Source organism: Heliconius melpomene, chromosome 2 (genome assembly GCF_056956725.1).
Source record: "Heliconius melpomene rosina isolate 202511_hmr_F chromosome 2, ASM5695672v1, whole genome shotgun sequence".
NCBI lineage: Eukaryota > Metazoa > Arthropoda > Insecta > Lepidoptera > Nymphalidae > Heliconius > Heliconius melpomene.
Genome location: NC_140390.1, coordinates 3,731,816 through 3,759,592, shown reverse-complemented (window position 1 = coordinate 3,759,592; position 27,777 = coordinate 3,731,816). Strand labels below are relative to the sequence as shown.

General features: G+C 33.3%; 5 protein-coding genes across 8 annotated transcripts in view; 3 read left to right on the top strand and 2 right to left on the bottom strand.

Moving 5' to 3' along the window:
* Positions 1 to 27,777, bottom strand: part of Flo2 (flotillin-2) — a 220,877-nt gene that overhangs the window by 43,074 nt on the left and 150,026 nt on the right. For both annotated transcript variants that reach the window (XM_085204408.1, XM_085204414.1), the window contains exons 2-3: positions 3,967 to 4,061; positions 3,331 to 3,532 (exon numbers count right to left, since the gene is read on the bottom strand). In XM_085204408.1, coding sequence (XP_085060534.1) covers positions 3,331 to 3,532; positions 3,967 to 4,061 — 297 coding nt within the window. The remainder of the gene's footprint in view (positions 1 to 3,330; positions 3,533 to 3,966; positions 4,062 to 27,777) is intronic.
* LOC146540433 (glucose dehydrogenase [FAD, quinone]-like) lies at positions 5,574 to 12,849 on the top strand. Of its 3 annotated transcripts, none has more exons than XM_085201618.1 (5): positions 5,574 to 5,841; positions 9,638 to 9,709; positions 9,961 to 10,105; positions 10,528 to 10,698; positions 11,195 to 12,849. In XM_085201618.1, exons 2-5 carry the CDS (start codon positions 9,641 to 9,643, stop codon positions 12,703 to 12,705), a joined length of 1,896 nt encoding a protein of 631 aa, XP_085057744.1. In that variant the 5' UTR covers positions 5,574 to 5,841; positions 9,638 to 9,640; the 3' UTR covers positions 12,706 to 12,849. The 3 variants fall into 3 exon arrangements, with proteins under 3 accessions (XP_085057744.1, XP_085057736.1, XP_085057752.1); XM_085201610.1 differs by having other exon boundaries at positions 9,635 to 9,709; XM_085201626.1 differs by lacking the exon at positions 5,574 to 5,841 and having other exon boundaries at positions 9,635 to 9,701.
* LOC146540432 (glucose dehydrogenase [FAD, quinone]-like) lies at positions 13,242 to 16,274 on the top strand. The gene is made up of 3 exons (XM_085201598.1): positions 13,242 to 14,937; positions 15,079 to 15,309; positions 15,423 to 16,274. Exons 1-3 carry the CDS (start codon positions 13,414 to 13,416, stop codon positions 16,164 to 16,166), a joined length of 2,499 nt encoding a protein of 832 aa, XP_085057724.1. The 5' UTR covers positions 13,242 to 13,413; the 3' UTR covers positions 16,167 to 16,274.
* LOC146540431 (glucose dehydrogenase [FAD, quinone]-like) lies at positions 16,398 to 19,087 on the top strand. Its single transcript, XM_085202131.1, has 3 exons — positions 16,398 to 16,694; positions 16,860 to 16,990; positions 17,074 to 19,087. The coding sequence occupies exons 1-3, from the start codon at positions 16,523 to 16,525 to the stop codon at positions 18,592 to 18,594; spliced, it is 1,824 nt and encodes a 607-aa protein (XP_085058257.1). The 5' UTR covers positions 16,398 to 16,522; the 3' UTR covers positions 18,595 to 19,087.
* LOC146540430 (uncharacterized) lies at positions 26,087 to 27,577 on the bottom strand. Its single transcript, XM_085204644.1, has one exon. It carries the CDS (start codon positions 27,575 to 27,577, stop codon positions 26,087 to 26,089), a length of 1,491 nt encoding a protein of 496 aa, XP_085060770.1.

Below are 27,777 nucleotides of genomic sequence, written 5' to 3'. Positions count from 1 at the left end.
ACAAGTTAACGACATAATATTGTTATTCCTTTAAACATAAAATATAATTTGATCAACAAATATTCTAGTCTCTTAATTAGGATGATGTTAATAAAACTAAACAAAAGAAATTAAATATATTATAAAACGACAAACAAAAGCTGAGAAGAAATAAGAATAATTTAAATTACCAATTTTCTCAGAATATTCAATTGAGCCTAAAGCTTATCTTTTATGTTAAGACTATTTCAAGCTCTTAAAATATTATCTTAAATTCACGATTTCTTAAGGTATAGAGATTCACTCTTTATCAGAATATTTATTTAGGGTAAGCAGAGATAATATAGTGACAAGACACTACGTGCTCCGAATTCGAGCATTTCATGGTGATTAAAATTTATATAGATATATCTATGTATATGTTATATTAAATTTATTTCTGCTATGTGTTGAGTTAAGACAAATCTTAACCCTAGATAATCCTTATATCGTTGCGAAGCCAGTTCCAATGTTTGCATAAATCCATTAACATTCTAATTCTTGTTACTTAAACGATTTACATCTACAATTTATAATTTGCATTTGTGTGAGAGTAGCCCTGGAGCCTATCCCGGTTTTTTTCAGCTTCACGCTGTATCACGCACACAGCTGGGTAAGGAATCCACCACTAAGGCCGTTAGAACAAAGCAGTATTAAACAAATATATCCTCAAAATGAGAATGGGATATCCCATGTGGGATTTAAACTATCATCTCACGCAGTCAGATATATGTATGTACCTAGTTGGCTGGCTAATGTATTAAATATATTGGAGTTTTTAATCAATAGTCATAGGCGCTCACTTTTTTCCTGCGTCACGCTCTATCCCGCAGACAGCGGAGTAGGCAGAACAACCTAGTGCTCAAACATTTCGTTCTCCATTTTCCGCCGAATTCTAGAAGCATTACGTGTTAAGTGGCGAAACTGTACGCCACGACTGGTTCCTTATTAATTTCACAATAATTCTGGAATATTTCTATAATACGAGTCACGACAACTATCTACAACTTTACAAAATATTGCGTTAGCTTCAAAGTACAAGGCTTTGTTACGGGACCCTTACGAAAATCGATATTTCATCTAATACGTGGCTAACATTAATAATTGAAGTATTTATCGATATTACACAAGAGTGGAGGTTTTGGTGATTATTAATTAATAAATGTTCTTGACATTGAAATGTATGAAATATTACTTAAAACGAAATTATAAAGAACAACGTACAACACTAGAGTTTATCTAGTGTTGTAGATTGCTTGCAGTATTGATAGTAGCCAGTTCGATTTTTTTCCCTGGCATAAAATATTTTCATATACATGGAAGAGGCAACGCTTCTTTTACTGAAACTGCATATAGGGTAAAATATTTCAAACCCAGAATTAAAAAAAATAATCAAGGTACCTCAACGGCTTGGACGTAGGATTTTTTTTTCATTTCACGATTTTTATCCATACCTGTATTTCGTGTCACGCACACATACGTATGCGACGTTGCCGCTTTGACAGGTAAGTGTGTGCGTGCCTATGTTATACTTTACAAATGGCGTTTTATTTTAAAACGATAATTTTATTATTTATTTTGTTTGAAAAAAAACTTTTTCATTTTTGAGAATTGTTTTTTTTCCGAATTATATTAGGCTTTTATAGAGTAGTTAAAACTGTGGTTTCATTTAAAGTGGCGCTGACAATTCCACCCTGTATATATATATATATATACGCTATAAGCTTCACGTTTTATCCCTAGCGGGGTAGTCAGAGAGGGCGGAGCGCCAAAGGCTACGGTCTGTACATACCTCTTTCGCCTCGTCCACTCTCATTAACCTCGCTCGCATCAGCTTCGCATTATACTTTTTTCATCAGCCTATCGCCGTCCACTGCTGAACGTAGGCCTTCCTCATCAAGGACCGGGCCTGGTTGGCGCTTGATGAGGAAGGCATTATACTTAGGAAATAATTATCTATTAACTAACGGAAAAACGTGTATATTCCGAATCATAAAATAACTTCCGAATACATCGACGGCCTAAATAAGAATCAAAATAATCAAATGTATTGTAAAATCGAGGCCAGTTGTGACGCAGGGGCCACAAACTGCAAATGTAAACGCGACAGGGTGTGGGTACGATTCTCGGTTGAGGAAATGAAGAATTTAATATTTTCATTTTCTTCGCTCTGGTCTCGAGTTCCGCTACTCAACATAATTATAATGTCTCCATAAATCGATAGACAATGGGAAACGGTGTGTTTTAACACTAAATTCCTTGTGCTGTGTGCGGGATACTGCGTGAAGCTAAAAAAGTGTTCTAAAAGGAACATTTTAGCATGTTCAGGAAGCAACTCTCGATGCAAAATGTAACACGGATCGTTGACCGGCTTGAGGTCAAGTACGACCGCTTTTAGAACGACTTTTTACTTGTCTTTTAGTATGTCACAGTCATGAGGTTTTGGTGCATAACAAAACATACATATATACATATAGTCGCCGTTTGTTCTTTAAACATAGTTAATTTAATGTTGCAATAAATTAATAATCTACATATAGTGTACATGAAATGTAACGTTTGGTACAAGATATTTTTAATAGCAAAATTTTTTATAGCTGCAAATGCCACAGGTTGTGGCTTCGATTCCCAGTCGAGAAAATGAAATATTTTAAATTTTTATTTCTTCGCTTTGGTGTCGAGGCAAGCGTGCCAAGTAAAAAAATTCTGCCATTCAACACCAGATTTCACCGGAAAGTGGGGAGCGGAGTGTATTAATTCTGATATTTATCTAAATATCGCAAAACTAAAACAATATTAGTTTTAATTTTTAATTAGCTTTCATATATAAAAAATAAATTGTAATAAAGAAAACAATACACTAAAGAAAACAAACCATTCCATATAAAATACGATCTCTGTGTTTCTTTAACATGACTAACTTCAAGGTCATGTGTTTGTGATTTTATTGTCAGCACGCAGATGTCGCTATAATAGTGATATCAAGTAATTTACGCTATATGAAACTAGATGGAGTAGCTACTATACATTTAACAAAAAAAATATGTAAAATATGTATTATATTCGATAAAACCTAAATTCTGAAGTGAAGAAGATCCTCCAGCAAGATGGGGTAACGACATACCCAAAATTCCTGATGTGCCTATCTATCTCCAGGAGTTGACGGAAGCTCATGACGATGATGAGTTGATATAATCTATTAAACACTCCTTATGCCACATTCAAAGATAATTTACTCACAAGAACCTGTACTAGATAACAGATAATAAATAATTATAATAATAAGATAGTAAATAATTCAAAAGCACTCACCCAATATTGCACGCAAATGACCCTCGAGGGTCTGAAGAACAGTCATCTTGATCTCTTTGACGGATTTGCCAAGAAACTGTTCGCAGGCTGTGGTGAGAAGTTCGTCTTCGTTCATGATCTTGCATTGGGCTACTCCGGTGACCGTCAAAGGCACTCCTTGGGCGGTTTCAACGTATTCGCACATTGGGTTAAGTGTCATAACCTGAGAAAAAACACAGATATATATACAACAAAAAAATTTTAAAGGCGTTAATCAAACTACCTTCCTAGTTAAAATACTTATTACACATAGTTAATGATAAAATTAACAAACAAACACATATTTAAGAAAGATGAATAAAATATATTTCAGATACGCTGTTTCCCGCAGCAGTGTAGGCAGAGGGAACCTTGTGCTAAAACACTCCATCCCTTCCACTTTTCTCTGAATTTTCGGGCCATTGCACGTAGAGTGGCGAAACTCAACGCCGCCCTTTTTGCTTTATTGTCACGACGAAGAAATGAAAATATGTATTAATAAAATATATTTATTCATTTCCGAACCTACAACCGTCGCGTTACAGACTCACCCTTGTGCCCCTGGGCCACGACGGTCTCAAATATATATTTTCATATAAAATCTATCTAATCACTGACCTCAAGTGAGATACGTTGCACATCGGTGACGAGCCACCACGCCCACGCCCATCCACCAACTATCGTTCGTTTCTGTGTGGAGCCGCAACAGCCACCTGGAAATTGCAAAATTATTATTATTATAATTACAATTATATAAAAAAAGCAAATATTTTTATATTATGAATATTATCAATACAACATTTAACAACATAGGCAATAGTTATTACAAAAAAAGAAACAAGTGATTTCAGTACTAAGAGAAAGTTAAACAAAAACAATATCAATAGCATTATATAAAAAATGGTGTTATTTTGATTTTTTTCGGCTTCACGCTAATTTAGCAGGGTAGGCAAAGAGAACCTAGTGTTAAGACACTCAGTTCTATTCTTTCTGCCGAATTTTCACAGTATTACGCATTAAGTGGCGGATATCAACGCCGCGCTTTGCCTTTGGTTCCAGAGCGAAGAAATAAAAATAATTATAAATAATAATTTATTCCTCCGACTGGGATCGAACCCTCGAGCGTCGCGTTTACATTCATACACTTTTGCCCCTGCGCCACAACGGCTTCTAAAGTAGTTTTTTTTTAATTTAATGTTATTTTTACTTATTTGCACTTTGCTTATTTAGCTTTCTTTAACCATAATAAGTAAATTGCTTTCGGAGTAATTGAATTTTCTATTACTGTTACTATTACCATTTCTTTAAAGCACTTAACTCTAATTTGTAACCGTCGTGACGCAGTGGCACTAGACTGTAAACTTGACGATTGTGGGTTCGATTCCCATTCGGAGAAAAATCTATTTGATATTCCTCGCTCTGGTAACTCTACGGAAAGTGGGGAACGAAAGTATCTTAATGGGAACGCAGTGTCTTAACACTAAGTTTCCAGGTCCCCTTGGCCTACCTTGGCCTGTGCCTATATTACGCTTGTACCCCAACGCCACGACTGGCCTCAATAGATATTTTTTTCAAATTCGACATTAAATTTCAAGCATGATCGTTAAACACCGTTTACACGACAACTATCACGTAGGTACTGTTCCTTAAAAGAAAACAAGAACAGGAAAGCAGAAGTAGTTTGTGTGCAATATCTTTAATACTTTTTTGCTTATAACATTTTTTTTACAGATATTGTAATCTTTTTAATTATTATTATTATTTTTTATATTAAATAGGCTTGCGTTTGACCGCATCAAGTCTGGTGAGCGTTGATGCGATCTATTTTAATATGTAATGGAGTAAATTGTTGAAGAAGTTCAATGGTTATAAAACTTAAATATAAATTAGACATTGTTTACTTAAGGTATGTATTATAATATCGATAAAGTATGTATTATAACCACTCAACATGAATCGAAAATTCGACAGAAAGTGGAAAACGTAGTGTCCTAACACTAAATTCCCTACTATATACGAAATACAGCGTAAAGCTAAAAAAAATACATAATCGACATACACTTTATTTATTAAAATATACCTAATATTTCACACAACTTCATACCAATATTACATAATAAAATAAATTTAATAACATCTATAATATATAATATAATAATCCTTCCACAAGTAAATAGACATTTCCCCCCCATTTCACTGCAACATAACGGGGGCAACCTGCGCAGGAGTTGCGTTCAAACGTTCAAAGAAAGTGCTCGCAAACCGTTAACCGACGACGTTCCACTACTTGCCGATACTCTTCAAAAGACACCGACAGTTGTGAAATATCGGAAAATAACATACGGTTTTTCGGTTTTAAAAGAAAAGTGATATTATATACAAATATATTTTTTTATGAAATGAAAAGTTAAATATTTGTGATTTTATCGAGTGCGACAAAGTTTTTGCTTTGTAGTGTCTATTTTTATTTGAAAGTGAAAGCATAGGGCATTGGTAAGTGTTTACCGTAAACAACATTGCTAGTAAACTAGTATAACTGTATAAATAGACTTATTATAAAACTTACTTGACTACATAGTCAGTCAGGCTTCACGCAGTACCCCGCACATAGCAGGATAAGAGGGAACCTGGAAACTTAGTGTTAATACACTTCGTTCCCATTAAAACACTTCTGTTTCCTATTTTCTGCCAAGTGTCAAGTCACTGATGACTAAATATCTAATCTAAATAATCTAATCTAATTAAATACCCTAGAATTGTCAGTTCAAATCGTTTAATAATATTTGTAACGTTAAACAAAGCGTGGCAGAGTAGGCAGAGCGAGCCTAGTGTACAGACCCACCGTTCTCCCTTTTCCGCCCAAATTGCATGCATGCATATGTAAAACATAAAACTGAAATAAGTAGGCAGAGAGATCCTGGCCATTGCGTGTTGGAACATCACGCATAAAAATAATTGAATCCCCCGAGTGTAAATCGAATCCACAATCATCAAGTTTTCCTCTTAAAATATCAAGACATATATCTATCTATATCTATATTATATCTAACATATATCTATATTGACAATCGAAATTTAACTATAAGCAGATAGATATATGATTGCTCGTCACGCCATACCAACATTATAAGGAAAATGATGTGAATTACTTTTTATTTTTATATTTTACATTTTTCACGATTGAAACTTCCATTGTTACCTTTTCTAAAATAACACGCGATTTTCCAATTTTATTTATTTAAAAGATATTTAAGTTTATTTGTTTATATATTTATAGATTAATCTTAAATACAAAAAGTAAAATATATATATATAAATATTATAACGACTAATAGTAATATTATAATTTTATGGTTTATCTGTAGTAACATGGCCAGTCATAGTGACGGGGCACAAGTGTGGCTGTAAGCATCACTGGTTGTGGGTTCAATTCCACTCGAGGAAATGAAACATTTATTTAAATGTATTTCTAGTATTTCCATTTCTTCGCTGTCGTGTTGAGGCGAAGCGCAGCGTTGAGTTCTGTTGATTCGGCGGAAAATGAGGAACACACGGTTGTCTTAACATTAGGTTCCCTCTGCCTCCCCTGCTGTGTGCAGGTAGTACCTACTTACCTGCATATATTTATTCTATTACATGTATTATCAACATATATATGCTAATACTGTACATACATACATACAAATATAGGCTACCTTACATAACTCCAGATTTCACCGGAACGATTTAGTATTCCAGATGGAAGCACACACACATATACACATAAAAATAAAGCGCGCACACGAGCATAGCGTTGCGAGCCATTATAGGCCAAGATTCACTTTCTATTAAATGTTTGGAACATATTGGAAAAATTGCTCTCAGTTCGGATTTGAATCGGCTATCTCCTTCAAATTATCGACAAGTAGAGACAAGACTACCATTGCTGTCATTGACCATTCTCTCTTGATTTTAAATACCTACAAGCCATACCACATTAAGGCCAGCATGGCTAAGTGAGGCAGCGTCAGATTGTAATGTGCAATATCTAGAATCTGTTTACCTAGGCAGAAGAAACTTGGGAATCCCTTGTTGACACTTCGGTCCCATAATGAAACTTCCGTTCCTCACTTCCCACCCAATTCTGGAGAGCATTGCAACGTTATGTCAGTTTTTTAGGCCAGATTGAGGGAATCGAATAGAATAGAGGGAATAGAAGGGAATCGAACCTCCAGCTACACGCTTGTGCACCTGCGCTACGACGGTAATTCCTAATAAATGTATTTAACACATTTATTTAATATATTTTGAAGATTGTTAGAGCCAAGTTTAAATAAAATGTTAAATATATTTAACTTACTGTTTTTATCAATACCGAGCCAACATTTGTCATACAACTATTAAATATTGGCAAAAATAGTTCATAATTTTACATTTAAATAAATCCTTAAAGTGAATTTTCGAAAAACATCCGCATTCAGTTCCAAAGTGAAAGAACCTAACACAAAAAAGACAATATATTTCAAAGTGTTTAAACACTTTGTCAAAGTGTGTCACAAAAAGTAGTCTATTGCATATAATATTGACATGACGAGGTTCGTAACGGTACCGTGCCGCGTGCGTCATAGTCCTGCGTGCTGAAGCGTGATGCCCGCATTCTTCAATCTCACTTCCGATTAGAGGAATATAAATTTGACAAAGTTCTCTGGATATTTTAATATCTTGACAAAAGAAAAAGATAAGGCAAAAGAAATAGCGGGCCTGGACTACATTAAGTAACATTATTTTTTGTATTTTTTTTTGTTATTTTTTGTATTTTCCTCCGCCGTTAAGGCAAGCATTAGGGGTTTGATATTTAGGATGCAATATGTCTTTATTTGAACGAACAGTACTCTGTACAATTATAATAAAATATAATTTATGTAAAATTTAAGTCTTCTTTTGCTATATTTTCTTAAATGATAAAAGTATTATTTTTTTATATATATTTTTTCTCGAAACGTAATTTCGGTTAATATGAACCCCACGAGCTTCAAGCCAAGTGTGGTCCATTTCCTGGAATTGGTTGGGAAGTAATGTCTTCCTGTAAAAACTTCCTGACAATGCGACAAGTATTAAGGATTGCGGCTTTTTGCATAATTATGTATATATTTATAGGTAACTTTATCTGCTCTAAATAGTGTAAAAGACTTTTTGGAATAACTCCTGTGCTGGAAAGCACCAATGGTACAATATACACTTTGTTCAAAAAGTAAAAATATTATTATTATTATCATCGTAAGTATTATTAATATTATTATATATCGAAATATATATAAATTTATATATATAGTTAATATATAAATATATAGTTTTTTATGACTTATACATTTTCCTGCGTGAGGATTTAAAAGTAAAAGTTAAGATTATTTAGTGACTCACAAAATGATTCATAAACTTAACCATCAGTTCTCATAATGAAAATATTACCGAAGCAAAAGAATTACAAGACATCATTTAATATATTTTTGGGGTAAGTAGACGAATTGCGTGTTGATTGGCGTAACTCAACACCGCGCTTTGCCTTGTCACTTATTTAGTGGGGATCGAAACAACAACCGGCGTTTAACTCTTAATAATAAACAAAAATAACGTAGACTGTAATTTCTATTCGATAACCTCCTCAACTCTTGACTATTTCTAATTATTATTCTTGACTAATTTATTCCTAATTCTTGACTTACACGTTGGTGTATTGATTAGTCATTCACTACCCATAAGAACTAAATATATACTGACATAATAATTCAATCGTTTTGTTAATCTTATTACGCAATTTAGTCTTATTTGGCTATGTGGAAATAATTTGCATTGGAAATAAAGCACGCGTACAATGAATGGAAAACAAAATAGTATTCATTTATTCTATTTATATAAACGCAGATAGGTATATGTTTATAGAGTTAAAAGGAAATGGAAAAATTAACTAAAAAAAAGAAACAAAATAAAAAAAGGTTTGCTATGTGCGATATCGTTTATCATCAACGAGGCCGTTATGGCGCAGGGGCACAAACGTGTGCCTGTATCGCGACGTTCGTGGGTTCGATAACCACTCGGAGAAATGAATTATTATTTGTAAATATTTTCATTTATTCGCGCTGATACCAAAACAAAAGCGAGACAACACACAATGCCTCAAAAATTCGACGGAAAGTGGGGAATGGAGTGTTTTAACACTAGGTTCCCTCTCCCTACCCTACTAGATGCGGCATACAGCGTCAATCTTAAAAAAACAGAACATAATTATATTATTTTTCAAATGTTCCAGAAGAAAATGAGCGCGATAGTAAACGTGGCTGCCGACGTGATATCGGGCACGGCCATCGCCGCTGCAGGTACGCAGGTATTGTACTGGGCATACTTTCTTATTATATTAAATAAGACCATAATTTTATAAAAAAAACAAACTTTTTCTGTAAGATCTTAACAATTTCATATAAACCCTTCACCCATTTTATTTTCTGCGCTATTCATTTTCAAAAATATTAAAAAGAAATTATGTAATTGAAATATAAACAATTTCCAACATCAACTTAAAAAAATTATATAATTTATACTTTTAATATTAATTAATAGTAATTTGTGAAATTTCAGGTGGCCTGGTTTATCCCGATGTTGGTGGCAGCTATAGCGTATTACCAATTCGATCAGACCGACCCTGAAGGAAGGCCGACTGATATCCCAGATTTCCAGATGCTACCCGAATATGACTTCATTATAGTTGGTGCTGGATCAGCTGGTTAGTAGGTACTAGCTTTTGTGTATGTGTACGTCGAATAAAAGTACCAAAAATATATTATTTCTGATTATGACATAAATTATTATAATTAATTATATATTAAATTGAAATTATATATGCGATACTACCATCCATATAGTTGGTTTAATTCCCACTCCGTGGTACAGTTCCATTTTTTTTATAATTGGTGGTCTGAATTCTCAAATAGAAGTGAAGCGATACCGTTACAATTAATCACGCTTAACTAAATAACTTTAAACAATTGAAAAATTGACAATGAAGCTACTCTTCACTACGTTAAGTGATGAATCACTTCACAAATTTCACTGTCAATCTCTAAAAAACACAAAGAGACGCGTAAAAAAAGTAAAGTTCCTATTAAAAAATCACAATCATTTATATTTGCAAATATATAATTGCAGGCGCGGTCGTCGCCAACAGACTTTCCGAAATCGGGTATTGGAAAGTGCTTGTTTTGGAGGCCGGTGGGGATGAAACGGAAATATCGGATGTGCCTTTACTAGCGGGATATTTGCAGCTCAGCAAATTAGATTGGAAATATAAGACAGAACCTCAAGGAACCAGCTGTCTAGGTACGTAGAAATATTTTAAAATATCTTATAATATTTTTTATAGGATCCAAATAACTAAAAACATGAAAAAAACGTTTTAAGTGGATTTTATTCATTACTCTTTTTGTAAAGTACAGTCCAAACTCATGAATCTTTAGTTATAAAATGAACAAAATTTTTACAAATAATAATAATATTAGTATGTATTTCATTAATAAAATTACAAGACTTACATTACAACAATTACAACGCGACTGGTTGTGGGTGCGATCCCCACTCAAGGGAATGAATTATTATTTATTAATATTTTCATTTCTTACTCTGGCGTCAAGGCGCATGCCCGGCGTTGAGTTTCGCCATTCAATATACAATGCCTCGGAAAGTGAGGAACGGAGTGTCTTAACACTAGGTTCCCTCTGCCTACTCTCCTGTGTGTGGACTCAGCGTGAAGGCTGAAACTGATTTAATTATCGTATATTTCTTTAAATGTTATAATTTAACCTCTCTATTTTTACAGCAATGGAAGAGGGTCGTTGCAACTGGCCACGTGGAAAAGTTCTAGGTGGAAGTTCTGTTCTTAACTATATGTTGTACTTAAGAGGAAATAAAAAAGACTATGATATTTGGGAATCTCAGGGAAACAAGGGATGGGGATATAAGGACATATTATATTATTTTAAGAAATCTGAAGATAATCAAAATCCATATCTCGCAAACACACCATATCACAGCACTGGAGGCTATTTAACTGTATCTGAAGCTCCATACAGAACACCACTCGTGTCAAGCTTTATAGACGCTGGTTTAGAGATGGGGTATCTCAACAGGGATATAAATGGTGAAAACCAAACTGGATTTATGGTAGCTCAAGGAACCTTAAGACGTGGAAGTAGATGTTCAACCTCAAAAGCTTTTTTGCGACCTGCAAAAGATCGTAAGAATCTTCACATTTCAATGAACTCATATGCAACAAAAGTGATGATAGACCCAAGAACGAGAGTAGCTTTTGGAGTCGAATTTATCAAGAACAAAATGGTATACAGAATAAGAGCTCGTAAAGAAGTCATTGTATCTGGTGGTACCATTAATTCTGCTCAGCTACTTTTATTATCAGGCATAGGTCCGACAGATGAATTAGCAAAACATCGCATCCCATTGATTCAAAATCTCCAAGTGGGCAAAAACATGCAAGACCATATTGGTCTGGGTGGTTTAGCATTTATGATTAACAAGCCTATCTCTATAATAGAAAATAGACTACACACCGTGAGCACTTTAATGGAATACGCTGTTATGGGCGAAGGTCCTTTAACAATCATGGGTGGTGTCGAAGGTTTAGCTTTCGTTAACACGAAATACGTGAATGCTTCAGATGACTTTCCTGATATAGAATTTCATTTTATATCGGGAGCAACAAATTCGGACGGTGGTGGTCAGCTCAGAAAAGTTCACGGATTAACTGAGAAATTTTACAATACTGTATTTCAACCAATAAACAATGTAGATGTTTGGAGTATAATACCAATGTTGTTACGCCCTAAGAGTAAGGGTTTTATTCAGTTGCGTAGTGCAAATCCCTACGATTATCCTTACATATACCCTAACTACTTAACCGATGAGATGGATGTTAAAACGTTGATAGAAGGTGTTAAAATTGCCTTTGGGGTGTCTAGAACAAAAGCGTTTCAAAAACATGCTTCAGTTTTTAATAACCATATTTTCCCCGCATGTAGAAATTTTAAAATATTTTCTGATCAATTCTGGGAGTGCATGATAAGACAATACACGTGTACGATTTATCATCCTGTAGGAACTGTAAAAATGGGTCCTTACTGGGATCCGGAAGCTGTCGTTGATGACGAACTAAAAATTTACGGAGTGAGAGGTTTGAGGGTTATCGATGGTAGCATAATGCCAAATCTAGTTAGCGGCAACACGAATGCTCCTATAATTATGATCGGGGAGAAAGGTAGTGATATGATAAAAGAGTTTTGGCTAAAACGACGAAGGTCTAGATATTACGCCTAAAAAAAAGTAATGTACAAAATACCGTAAATTAATTGTAAATAATATTTATTATATTAAATTTATTAATTTATTCTAATCTAAGTGATATCTATGAAGTATTAATTTAAACAAAGAACGTTTCCAAATAAATTTACTTTATATTTTCGTCTTTATTTTTTTGATATTGAAACAACGCAACAATGCAAAAAACAAATAAATAATAATAACCCTCCCTTAGCAGTCGGGAAAAATAGAAATCCTTATTAAATTCCAAGTACAAGACTGTTCACAAATAAATGTGAAACAATTTGCTGACTACATTGTGATTTTGTATTTGAAATGAAAGTATACGTAAGTATACATAGAGCAGACTTCTATAGAGACTTAGTAATAATTAAAATTATTTATATTACATTATTTATACATTGAAAAAAAAGAAAAACTTTTTAAGGGTCAATTTATAAATAATAGAATAATTTTACTTAATATGATGAATCTAAGCTCACAAAGACAGTATTATATTTTATTAATCTTAATGATTCATATGTAAAAACTTTAGTAAATATACAGTTATAAATTACTCTGTACAAAAGAATACACAACGTGACTTTTTCATATAAACAATAATTTGTTTATTTACCTGAAAATACAAAATTAGTTTTAAGTGTTACTTTACAAGCTTAAGTCGTGAAATATATTTAAATTGTAAAAATAAACAATCAAGTGAACATGTCAAGTCAAGCATTATCCTTAAGGCCAATGATATCTAGTACAAGGATATTATTTGGATTATTACCAGGATTAGGAGCTATGATATTTTTACGTATGGCAATTCATTTGTACAGACCGGATATAGAAGATGCAGAGCATCGAGTAAGAGATGTTCCTGTAGAACAACTATATGATTGTTATGATTTTATAATAGTCGGCGCTGGATCAGCTGGATCCGTTATGGCCAACCGTCTATCAGAAAACGCTGAATGGAATGTACTTTTAATAGAGGCCGGACAAGATGAAAATGTGCTATCAGAAGTTCCAGTTTTATTTCCTGCATTACAGACATCGGCAATAGATTGGCAATTTGTGACCGAACCAAGTGAGGAATATTGTCTAAGTATGGTAGGTAAACGGTGCAAGTGGCCTCGGGGTAAGGTATTAGGTGGATCTAGTACACTAAACGCAATGCTTTATATACGAGGAAATAAAAAGGATTACGATAATTGGGCAACGCTTGGGAATGAAGGTTGGGCTTATAAAGATATATTTAAATACTTTTTAAAAGCTGAAGATATGAGAATACCTGAATACCAAAATAATCCATATCATTCTGTAGGTGGACCCATATCAATTGAATATTTTGCTCACGAACAACCAATTACAAAAGATATATTGAAAGCGGGTGAAGAACTAGGTTATAAAATTTTAGATGTTAATGGTGAATTTCAAACTGGATTTACAAGATCTCATGCAACCTTGCGAGATGGACTTCGATGTAGTACTGCAAAAGGATATCTCAGACCAGCGTCCAAACGGGCAAACTTGCATATTATTGTTCATTCATTAGTCGAAAAGATATTAATAGATGAATCTAAGAAGGCATATGGGGTAAAGTTTACAAAACGTGGAAAATCTTATACTGTGAAGGCAAGTAGAGAAGTGATCGTATCTGCAGGAGCCATTCAATCACCCCAGCTGTTAATGCTCTCAGGAATAGGTGACAGCATAGAATTGGATGACCTTGGTATATATCCAATTGTACACTTGCCTGGCGTCGGGAAAAATCTACAAGATCACATAGCCATGGGTGGGCATTCATTTCTTTTTGATAATCCTTACACAAACGGATCTGAATACTGTTTTAATCTTTATACTGTTAGTTCACTAGGAAGCTTAATTGATTTTGCATTTAATAAAAAAGGCCCTTTATACAGCATGATGGAAGCCGAAGCAATGGCGTTTGTTAATTCGCAATATCAAGATCCTGATGAAGATTATCCAGATATACAATTATTTATTGCTCCGACAGCAGATAACATGGATGGTGGTTTATTTGGAAAACGTGCAAATGGACTGACAGATGAAACTTATGCAGAATTGTATGAAGATATTTTATATGATTCTTCATTTTCTATTGTTCCTCTTCTGTTAAGGCCAAAAAGTCGGGGTTTTATAAAGCTGCGTGATTCTAATCCATTTTCCCCACCTTTTATTTATCCTAATTACTATACAGAGAAAGAAGATATGTTAAGAATGGTTAGTATTTAATATTTAATTTAATCGCATTTAATAAGCACAAATATTACATTTCATCTTATTGATGGCTTAAAAATTAACAAAAAAATTATAATTAACGTTTTTATTCCTTCGCTCTTAATGTTTTATAATATATTTTAGATAGATGGTGCAAGAATAGCTCAAATGATAATTGAGCAACCTGCATTAAAAAAACTAAACGCCAGACCGAATCCTAATCGTAATCCTGGATGTACCAAGTATCCTCTCATGTCAGATGAACATTTGGAATGTCAAGCTCGTCATCATTCTTTAACTATTTATCATCCAGTTGGAACATGTGCAATGGGACCCGCCAATGACGTATATGCAGTTGTTAATTCCAGACTAAAAGTAAGATTTTTTCTTATCTAATAAAACTTTACTTTACTTAACTTTACTTATAAAATAATATCTAAGCGATGTATTAGTTTCGTTCGTTTCTATTTATTATTTTTATATTTCAGGTATACAGAGTAGACGGTCTTAGAGTGGTTGATGGAAGTATCATGCCGACAATTGTAAGTGGGAATACTAATGCCCCTATCATAATGATAGCAGAGAAAGCAGCAGATATGATAAAAGAAGATTGGGCGGAGCTACCTTACACTGTCAACAAATGTATACCAGATTTTCCGCAAACCAGTGACGAATTGGAATTTATTATCAACAATAAATTAAGAAACGCAGGACGAAGCAAATCAACTTTAAACATATTTGAAGAAATAAGTAGTCTATTTCCATCTTTACCAAAAGATTCAATAAATAATTATGTGAGTTCGAATAATAATTACAAAACTAAAAAAATAACAGTTCCTGTCAGCACACGATATAAATGGAAACAAAATAATAGCAGTGTAAATGTAGATTTTAATTCAAAGCCACAAACAATTACTAGTTATAAAAGCCCTCCTAGCAGTAATAAGTTAAATTTTAACTATGATAACTACACTAACATTTTACAAAATACTTCACAAGAGCCATATCCTTATCGAAAAGCTGTGAATAACTTCAAAACAAAGTCAAATTTGCAAGCCACTCAAACAAATGCAATTTTGCGATCTAAATATGATATTAGTGGAGACACACAGGAAATATCAGCACCAAATAGAAATTTAAATTACTTTACAGCAAGATCTCACCCCAGTTATAGCAAGAAATGTCGCCTTTGGCTATATCACAATGGAATGCATTACGAAATAAAGCTTTAAGATATATTTTAATTCTAGTTATTAATAATAAAATATTATTAGTATTGGCCAAACTCTAGGTTATAAAAGATTATATTTTTTTTTTGTACAAAATTATTTTAATAAAAATCAAGAAAAGTCTGGAGTTTTATTTCTACCTTATAATTGAATAAGTAATCTAGTATTAAATATCAAATTACTAATATAATATGTTGAGGTTTGTTCGTTGAATATATCATATTGTATATTTACATATCACAGAAATCAATACTCAGTGACTTACAAGTGATTGCACAATAAAACGTTTCTATTTTTCATTTCATTAAATCAATGATATTAAGCCATACAAAAATATAAATAAAATATTTATTATTAACATGGAAGCTTTAGAAGCAAATATAACGGGAACATGTCCTTTACCATTTTCTGGAATAACTGGTGGTCTCTTTCTAAATGCAGTAACTGCCATCATTGCTACGCACTGTACAATCTTAGACGATTTTAGTTGGCCACCAGATCATTCGCAAAATATTTTAGAGGATGATAATGGTAAGTATTGCATGGTATCTATCAGTAACCATTGTCTATAATCAAATTATAATAATTGATTATAATCAATAATGTAAAAGTTGGTATATCTGTTTTATTCGATTGTATCAACATTATAGTGTTATAATCGTAGTAGGTTTAATATAATTAATAATTTTGTTTTAGCATCGTATGATTTTATAATAGTCGGGGCTGGCACTGCCGGTTCTTTAATTGCCAGTCATTTGACAAACTTATATCCTTCTTGGAAAATATTACTAATAGAAGCTGGAGGTGACCCTGGAATTGATAGTGAGGTATCTATATTTTTTATATCGACATCGTAATCAATGTTAAAATTATTAACAATATATCTCTCTCTCTCTCTTTTATACTTTAGATACCTGCTTTTTTATTTTTAAACCAAAATTCAACAAATGATTGGTTTTATAAAGTACACCAAGATGGAAATAGTTGCTTAGGATTTCAAAACAATAGTTGTATATGGAGTAAAGGCAAAGGTCTCGGAGGATCAAGTTCTATAAATGCTATGATTTACCTGAGAGGGCATCCAATGGATTATTCAGAATGGGAAGAATTGGGAAATTCTGACTGGAACTATGATGAATTGCTCGCTTACTTTACGGAGCAAGAATCACTATTTAATATAACTGATACGGACTTTCCCGGTTATGAAAATGATTGGTATAATGTTTTAGACGATGCATGGACGGAATTAGGTTATACATCTTATAAATATAAAAATCACGAAGCTTTGATTGGGACTAAAAGAGCAAGACTATTAACTAAGAACGGCAAGCGTATGAATACGGCTAAAGCATATTTTATGAAGACTGGCAATATCAAAATAATGAAAAATACTCTTGTAGAAAAAGTGTTAATAAATCCAAACGATAAAATAGCAACTGGTGTTAAAATAAAGCAAAAAGGAAATATTTCAAAACAAATTTATGCAAAAAAGGAAGTTATATTATCAGCGGGATCTATTGCAACCCCATTAATTCTTATGTTATCTGGAATAGGACCTATGTCTCATCTAGAGGAATTAGGAATTGAATGCCTCCTAGATTTGCCCGTAGGCCAGAATTTACAAGATCATATAATATTACCATTATTTCTTAAAACCAACTTGCATACAATAGTATCTAAAGAAGTCATAAACATGTTACTAATACAATATATGCTTACTAATAATGGACCTTTTGCAAACATCGGAGTAACAGATTATATGGGATTTATAGATACTACAAATAATTCTACCTTTCCAGATATCCAATTCCATTATACTTATTTTGCAAAGCGTGATAATTTTGTACTGAGATCATATCTAGAAGGAATAGGGTATAAATCAGAAATAGTAAATATAATTGAATCATTGAATGAAAAACACGACATCCTAGGAATTTATCCTACGCTGTTACATCCAAAATCTCGTGGAGAAGTACGTTTGGCCAAACCTCTGTTATCGGAACACGTTATTAAGGCAAATTATTTTCAGCATCCTGAGGATATACAGACGTTTATAAAAGCTATTAACTTTGTTCATAAACTGGAGCAAACGTCAGCTTTCAAGGAAAGGGAAATAGAATTAGTAAGAATGGATATTACTGACTGCATGGAACATCCATTTGATACTGATGAGTATTGGATATGTTACATGAAGCATATGGCAACTACGATATATCATCCAGTGGGCACCACAAAAATGGGTCCTCCGAGTGATATCACTTCAGTAGTGAATCCAGAATTGTTAGTTCATGGAATGAAAAACTTAAGAGTTGTCGATGCTAGCATCATGCCCACTATACCAGGAGCTAACACAATGGCAGTTACTTTAGTTATCGCCCAAAAAGCCGTTGATATAATTAAAAAAACATACGAAGCAAAAGATGAACTGTAAACATAATATTCTTTACTTAATTAATAAAAACAATTAAACAAACATATACAGTATTTAAATTTCAAAATAATTAGAAAAAGATGTTGTTTTTGAAATAAGCTTGTTAACCGCTAATTGACTGACAGGAGTTCACAAGTATCATGTCTTTTACGACACCAGGTCGCGCTGGTGGTCGCGCAAATACATTGTATTTCGTAATTAAGATAAATTATAATATTTTTCAATAAGTAGGTACTCTTAGAATTAAATATTTTTAACCGACTTCAAAAAGAAGGAGATTATCAATTCGACTGTGTATTTTTTTTTTGCATTCGTATGTCCTCCCATTACGCTAGCAGGCACGATAAGCAAATTTTAAAAATACATAGTCCTGCGCAATGACTTAATTATTTAAGCAATAATTAGTACAAAATATATTTATATAAGCTATGTATATTTATAAGTTACGTTTGTAATCAATTTTCTTAAAATATATTAAAATTTTTACAAAATACGGTTTGCGTTTAACGTTTTTTTTTTCAATTCCGATAAATGAAACCAAAGTCTATTTATTTATTTCTTTCTTATTTTAATATAATTTTTATTTGACTTGATTGACTATGAGAGTATTAATTTATCGGTTTCCCTAGCTCTAGCACTTGATCGATCTTCAACTCCAAAAATGTTATTGAAAACACTCAAATATTTTTTTTTTCAGCTTAACACTTTATCCCGCATGCATCAGGGTAAAAAGGAGCCTAGTGTTAAAACACTCCGCTCCCCACTTTCCGCCATATCTAGAGACACTGAACTAAAGAGAAAGATAATTTCTACTAAAACGAAGAAATGAAAAAATTTAAATATTTCACTGTGGCTATATCTCAATGAAATATTACTTTTATTATTTTTAAATTATATTTACCAGGAAATCGAATTTAGGACCCAACAATTAGCACTACATACGCTTAAAAGGTGTACCTACCGACATATCGAGATGGGCACCGTTACATCACAAGGGTAGGCCTTGGCGCAGTTTCGTTAGACCTGGCGCAACAGTTTCGCATTTGAAATGAAACATTAAGAAACTTACTCGTATTCCGATTCGACATATCTTTTTTGTTAGAGTCATTATTATGCACGAGTATAAGACATCAATTTGTATTATGTTAAATAATCTGTATTATTATATTTTTTTTAAATATGGCTAATTTTTTTTACTTTTTTAACCGTACGTAGCATATAGAGAGTGATAGAGAGCTTAGTGTCAAGATATTCCGTTCATCATTTTACACCGAATTTTGATAGAATCGCTTGTTGAGAGACGAACTATTTTTTTTAGCTTCACTCTGCATCCCGCACATAGCAAAGTAGTCAGAGGGAACCCGTGAAGGTAGTGTTACAACACTCTGTTCCATTTGGAACTGACAGACTAGCCTCTATAATTATATGTTATAGATATATAATATATATTAAATTGTGTAAATGCTTAGAAAAGTAAAACACTCGTGATAGATTCAAACAGTTATTGCATAAACAATGGAAGCTTAGTAATCTTGTATATTTTCCCATACAAAAATGGAACAAAAGACTAATAATAACCAATTGGTTCAATGTGCCTTATATTCTCATAATATTGCATATTACCTAATATGGTATGTTCACTTCTTGCTATAGTAATAGAAGGAAAGCTTTTATTTATAAATATTTTTTAGGTTTATAAGCTGCGGCACAAGGGTGTGACTGTAACGCGACGTTTGTGGGTTCGATCCCCACTCGAGGAAGTGAAATATTTATTTACGTTTATATTTCCATTTTCTTCGCTCTGGTGTCGAGGCAAAGCGCGGCGTTGAGTTCTGTCACTCAACACGCAATGCCTCCAGAATTCCGCAGAAAGTGGGGAACGGAGTGACTTAAAGCTAGGTTCCCTCTTCCTACCCTGCTATATCTTCAATCATATACAAAATATTACTAGAAATATAGACTGTCAGAAAGTAATTTGAAATCGAGTCAAGAAAGGACTTCCCCCAAGGCAGGCGGGACATGTATTTCACAACAACGAGCACGAGCACCGACTACGTACGACAAGAACGAAACGTTTACGCGTATGTATGCACGTATACAGCAAACTGAGCAATCGGTAGAAGTGATCAACTTTTACTCTTTCTTTTTAAATGTTAAAATATAATAAAATAAACAAATCAAATAAATCAGCTTCACGCTGTATCCCGCACACAGCAGGGTAGGCAGAGGGAACCTAGTGTTAAGACACTCCATTCTCCACTTTCTGCTGAATTCTGGAGGCATTGCGTGTTGAGTGGCAGAACTCAACGCCGCGCTTTGCCTCGACACCAGAGCGAAGGGAGCGTCCTGGCGCAGCGGCACAAGGGTGTGACTGTAACGCGACGTTTGTGGGTTCGATCCCCACTCGAGGAAGTGAAATATTTATTTACGTTTATATTTCCATTTCTTCGCTCTGGTGTCGAGGCAAAGCGCGGCGTTGAGTTCTGCCCCTCAACACTAGGTTCCCTCTACTACTACCCTGCTGTGTGCGGGATTCAGCGGTAAGCAGACTTTTTTTATAAAATTTGAACACATGGACAGCGGTTATGTTTCTAATATTTTTAAACTAGAAACTTCTACACGTTAAGAGTCAGTGTTTCCCCTTGGTGTCGTAATATTACTAAATTAGTCAAAACCACGAAAAGTAAAGAATACCTCTGTCACCATTTCCTTTTCCTGTCATGAATAAGCCTTTTTTAGCCTAACTAAATCTTTGTAGCCTATATGAAGCAATAACTTCTTCTTCACCAGAGAAACATATTCTATTGACAATATTCACCATTTTTATTTGTGAAGATTGAAAGTTTTAAATAAAAAATATTTCAGTCACAATTTTAAATATTATAATCAATAAATAATCATTTTTAAAAGAATATTGTTGTATTTTGTTATAACTTTTAAATGTTCTTAATATCAATGTATTTTATGACATTATAAAATAAACAAGGAAGTTATTAAAATAAACTATAAAATTAATAAGAAACATTTGATACTTAAGAATGGCCCTTTCTGTGATCTCTGTTTTAAGAGTGGAACTATAGCAAAAGCTAACAAACTAGAACGTGTAATTTAGGAAGTAATATAAAAAAAATAACACAATAAGTACATTAACGAATAAATATATATCTATATATATAAAAGGACTTGTCCTCACTGACTGAGGTAAGACGCACGCACAGCCGTAACCGCTGTGCGTAGAAACGTTAAATTTGGACAAAAGTTTATTTTCATAATCTGGACATCCACTAAGAAGGGATTTTGAAAAATTTTAACCCTAAAGGGGTGAAATAGGGGTTCAAAGTTTGTATGGAAAAAAATTTAAATCGGCACCGATTTTTATAACATTTGAAATTTAGAAATTTAAAAGTATTTAATTGAACACGTGTTTCATAGTTTTCTAGAATTCTCCCCCTAAGGGTGCAAATAAGGGGTTGAAAGTTTGTATGGGAAAATTCTTAAATCGCCACCAATTTTTATAAAATTTGATATTTAGACTCTTAAAAATATTTAATTGAACATATGTTTCATGGTTTTCTAGAATTCACCCCCTAAGGGTGCAAATAAGGGGTTGAAAGTTTGTATTTAAAAATCTTTAAATCGCCACCGATTTTTATAAAATTTTTTTTTTTTTTTTTTTTAATCTGTTTTTATTTAGGGACTTTTTAAGTAGAAAGGATACAAAAATGTCAGTCCCATCGTTCCCTTAAAACGTAACTAATTTACAAAATACTTACTTGCTAAAGTAAATTTTAAACTTATTTATTAAATACACTATTTAACCTTAAACTTATACAACCATCTAGCTACAACAGAATTTGGTTTAGACAGCAGACATTGAAAAATACCCAAATCCAATGTATTTATGTTGAAACGACAACATAATTTTCTACGAGCCTCGGCATTGAGAACACATTCCACCAAGAAATGGTGTACATCTTCATCTATTCCACACAATTCACATTTTGGAGACGTTACTTTTTTCATGAGAAAACCAAATTTTCTTAGTGGCATATGACCAGAACGAAGCCTAAGACCCATAACAATTTGTTGGCGCGTCATTTTTTTTTCCGCAAACCACGGGATATGAGGAAGCTTGTTCTGAATAACTTTATACCATATTCCTTTACTTTTCGACCTTTCATCAAAATACTCTGTCCAAATTTCTCTCAAATTATTTTTGTACTTGATTAAAATTTCAGAAAAATCTGGTAAAATATTTAAATTTTCTCCTTCGACTAAAGCCTTACGTGCTAATTTGTCAGCTTCCTCATTTCCCTTTATTCCAAGGTGGGAAGGAACCCACTGGAGTTTTACAACAATACCTTTGTGGAGTAACTTGATTACCTCGTTTAACAACTTATATGCAACTGGTACGCCTCTATTGCCTTTAATACATTTATCTAAATGAAACAGTGCACTTTTACTATCAGAGAAGACAACAACCTTATTACAATTAAAACTAGAAACATGAGTAAGTGCCATAAATATAGCAGTAAGTTCAACTGACATTATAGTGATATTATTTTCAATTTTAAACATCCTGCCAACTACACCATTTGCATCAAAAAAGGAACATCCCACATTAGAATTAACTTTAGAGCCATCAGTGAAAATGGAATACCAACCTGCATAATCTTGATTAATTTCGTGAATAATTTCATATTTTGCCATATTAAGGTCCAATTTTTTTTTTGAAGTCTTTATACAACTTAAATCCGTTTTAATTATATTTTTACTATCTATATTAGACATCCAAGTATCTAAGCTAAACATATCCAATAGGGATGAGGAGCTAATATTTTCTACTTTTATATTTTGGTATAGGCATGATAATAGCGGTTTCTTTTTCCTAGTCCAATATCTTTTATTGAACAGTAGATTTAACTGAGAAATACATTTTATAGTTTCATTCCTGCTCAATGATTCACACTTTAAACTATATTTTATACCTAAATAACGTCTCCTCACAAAGAGGGGAGGAATGCAAAGGTCACTTTCCATGACATGTATTGGTGTAGATCTTATATATCCACCAATAACCCTCATAGCTATATTCTGTATTCTATCTAATTTAATTAAATGTGTATTGGCGCTATTATCATATAAAAAAGACCCATAGTCTATTCTACTTCTTACTAATGCTAGATATAATCTACGAAGATGCAGAGGGTGCACTCCCCAACCTGGACCCGCTAACACCTTAAGTATTTTAATCAAATTAACAACTTTTGCACAGGTGACATCAATATGTTTGCCCCATCGAAGCGATCTATCAAGCCATAGTCCTAAATATTTAATATTGTCTACAACTTCTAAACTAGAACCATTAATTAAAACATTTACATTCTGGTGTCTAAAGCCTGTACTAAAAATACATAACTTCGACTTTGAAGTTGAAATTTCAAGGCCTAAGTCATTTAGTAGATTTACAAACATGTCAACAGCCACCTGTATATATAACACGCTTTCTTGAATATTGTTTTGACTTGAATACAGCACAAAATCATCAGCATATTGACTAATACAAATATTTTGAATAACTTGACAAATTTCTATAGTTACCACGTTAAATAGTAAAGGTGAGAGGGGATCTCCTTGGGCAAGACCTTTGCTTGTCCATCTCTCGAAAAACAAATTATTTATATCACTTTTAATTTTAAGATGTCTTTCATTCAAAAAGGACCAGATATATTCACAAATTAATGAGCCAGCTTTTAAGCTATCTAACCTAGTAACTATAGTTTCGGGCAATATATTGTTATAAGCCCCTTTTATATCTATAAAACAAGCAACCGTTTGTACATTGTTCGTGAAACCACTTTGAATTTTAGTAATCAACCGAGTCAAATTATCTAAACATGACTGACCCTTTCTAAAGCCCGTAGTATGTGGAGAAAAAACATGATTCCTTTCCAAAAACCATTCTAATCTCTCCTTAATCATATTATGAAAAGTTTTGCAAACACAAGACATTAAAGAAATTGGTCTTAATTTATCTTCGCTTGGCTTTGGAAAGGCAATAACCTCAACTAATCTCCACTGATGTGGAATATTACCTGTTTTGAGTATTAAGTTAAATATATCCAATAAATAAAATTTTGCATTATCAGGTAGATTAAATAGCATCAAATAAGAAATTCCATCATGACCAGGTGAACTATTTTTTTTTTTTAAAACATTCTCCAATTCACACAAAGTAAAATCTTGCTGTAGGAAATCATTCTTTGAATGAAATGCAGGTTTGTTTACCGATACATAATCTGGCGACAAGCTACATAATAATTCTTGCTTTTTCTCATCGGAAGTACCTGGTCTAGCCCTTCTCAAACCCTTAATCCATTGCATTTTTTGCCACATATCCACTGCGCTAGTATTTTCATCAACGGAGTTCCAATATGACTGCCAACTATTACGCTCAGCTGCCGAAATTAATTTTCTAGCTTCAGAAATTTTTCCCTCTAAACTAGTTAAGTTGTCAGGTATTGGATTACGTCTAAGATTTTTAAGCGCTAACCTTCTTTCAGCTACGATCTTCGACAAACTTTGACTCCAATAAGACTTGGGTACAAATTTTCGTAGAATATTATTGCAGTATCTAATTAAAGGAACGTTTTTTTCTACAGCAGTATTTAATTGCTCAACAAACCAATTATATCTTTCTTGCAAATTATTTGATTCAAAAGTAGTATTGGCAAAACTATGTGTTAAATGGATTTTGTATTCTTTCCAGTTAGCCTTACAATAATTACGTTTTTCAGTAAAGTGTATAGTCTCCTCATAATTTATGGCAGCTTTAATAATCAAGTGGTCGCTACCAAGACTTTCATTAGTAACCCTCCAATGTACGTTGGCAGCTATGTCAGAGGAACAAAAGGTGATATCCGGTGAAGACTCTTGTAAGAGCCCATTAACCAATTGAATTCTGGTAAGACTGCCATTATTTATTGAAATAAAGCCATACTCCAGAGAACTATCGAATAGTTGACTTCCTCTTGTATCTATCTTATCAGACCAACATGTATGATGCCCGTTGAAATCTCCTGCAATTATCGTATTTTTTGATACCAAAGAAAATAGATAATCCCAATGAGCTTGACTTGTATTAATGTTACTAGGACAATAAACTGAGATAACATTTTTCAGAACTGAATTATTTAGAATTTTAACATGCACCACCTCTATGTCAGAATTCGGTAAATTAATTGGTCCCAACATAGTTCTAAGTGATTTATGAGTAATAATAGCCACGCCTCCATATGAGTCAATTCTATCCTTCCTGTAAACGTGATATTGACTTATATTTAGATCGGACCCCGCTTGTAACCATGATTCACTTATAATGGCAATATGAACTTTTTCTGTATTCAAAAGCAATTTGAAATCTGATAACTTTGGCCTAAGACTATGAGCGTTCCACTGAATAATATTTAAGTCAAATTTATTATAATTTTTGCTAGCCATTGATAAAAGATAAAATTTTATTGAGCATCACACTATTTTTAACATATATTGATAACCAGTCACTTATTTCTCCTACAATTAACCAGACCACATCAAAAAACTTCTCCTTAATTTCTTTTTTAGATAAAATTATTTCTTTAATTTTTTCTATGAGTCTCCCACATCTTATACTTTTATAATTGGTCTCATCGCTACTCTTGCCGCTATTCTCTATAATAGTTTTATGTGGCTTGCCTCGATTTGGTTTATTTATAGAATATGCCTTCTTCGAGAAACTCTTTCTCTTAGTAATATATTGACCTTCTATATTTCGCGATATGGAATTAGAGTCACTTTCCTCTAAGTCTTGTGCTACATCCGTAAGTGGTTTCGACCTAGGGTGACTTTCGCCCTCCGCTGCTAGGACATCCCTGTAAGATAGATTTTCACGGTCATGGGTGGCTTGGTCAGAAGCTTTATTCAGTACTGGAAAAATTTCAACATTTAGCGTTTCTCTTTTCTGTCCAGATTCTCTACACATTCCTTTCTGTAGCCGATATGTATCAAGGGCACTTTTGTATGTTAAGTTATTTTGAGACATGATCGATCTAATCTTCTTTTCCTTAATAAAAATAGGACATGTTTTGTCTAGGGCCATGTGCGGGCCTTTGCAGTTTACACAAATAAATTGTACAGATTCACAATTTTGATGGTTTTGCCCACATTTAGGACATATGATTTTCTTGGATGGACACGCCCTACTCAAATGGCCAAACTTCCAACATCCAGAGCACTGAGTCACTGGAAAGGTGTAGGGAACAACCTTAAACCTGCACCCGTATCCGAAAATATACGGGGGTAAGGTTGAACTTTTAAAGACCACCCGTATTGTAAAGCACGGTACCCATTCACCATTTCCATTCAATCTTTTAAGCCGCCTCACCGCCATAATTTCCACATCACATTTAAACATCTCAATAATCTCTTCTTCATCGATATCTAAATCTATATCTTTAACAACACCGTAAGAGACTCGAACTTCAGTAGTAGGTTGACATTTATATTCCAGTTCTGTAATCTTTTTATTGTTCATCAATTTGTCCGCATCAATTTTGTTCGTAAATGAAATAATAACCTTATATGGTCCCTTATACTTAATTCTCAAAATATTGTTAATATTCTCCGCCCTCATCAGCTTAGCCATGCCTATTTGTTTAGGTAATACCTGCTTAGACGATAGGCTAACATCGAAAGTTTCGTCCTGGTTAGATGTATTTCTAAGAATACACTTGGACTTTCTTTGCACTAAGGTAAAATCTTCTTCACTTCTAATTGCACTACTGTCACTTCTTTGCCTTTTTTCAACCATTCGACTTTCAACTCTATTTATTTCGCTTTTTTCCTCTAATGATTGATGCCCCGAACTATCATTATACATAACTGGATCACCCTCACTACCACTCGTTATCGAACTTATATCCGTATCTTGATTAATTTCATCCATGATCAAATATAATATTCATGTAGGTAGAATGCGATAAAATTAAACGCTCGAGTAAGTACGCAAGACTCGTTTACTCGCGACGAATACCGCGAGTAAACGAATACCTCTTAAAAATATTTCATTGAACACATGTTTCATGGGTTATTAGAATTCACCCTTAAATACGCAAGCGAAGCTGCGCGCGTCCGCTAGTTTAATAT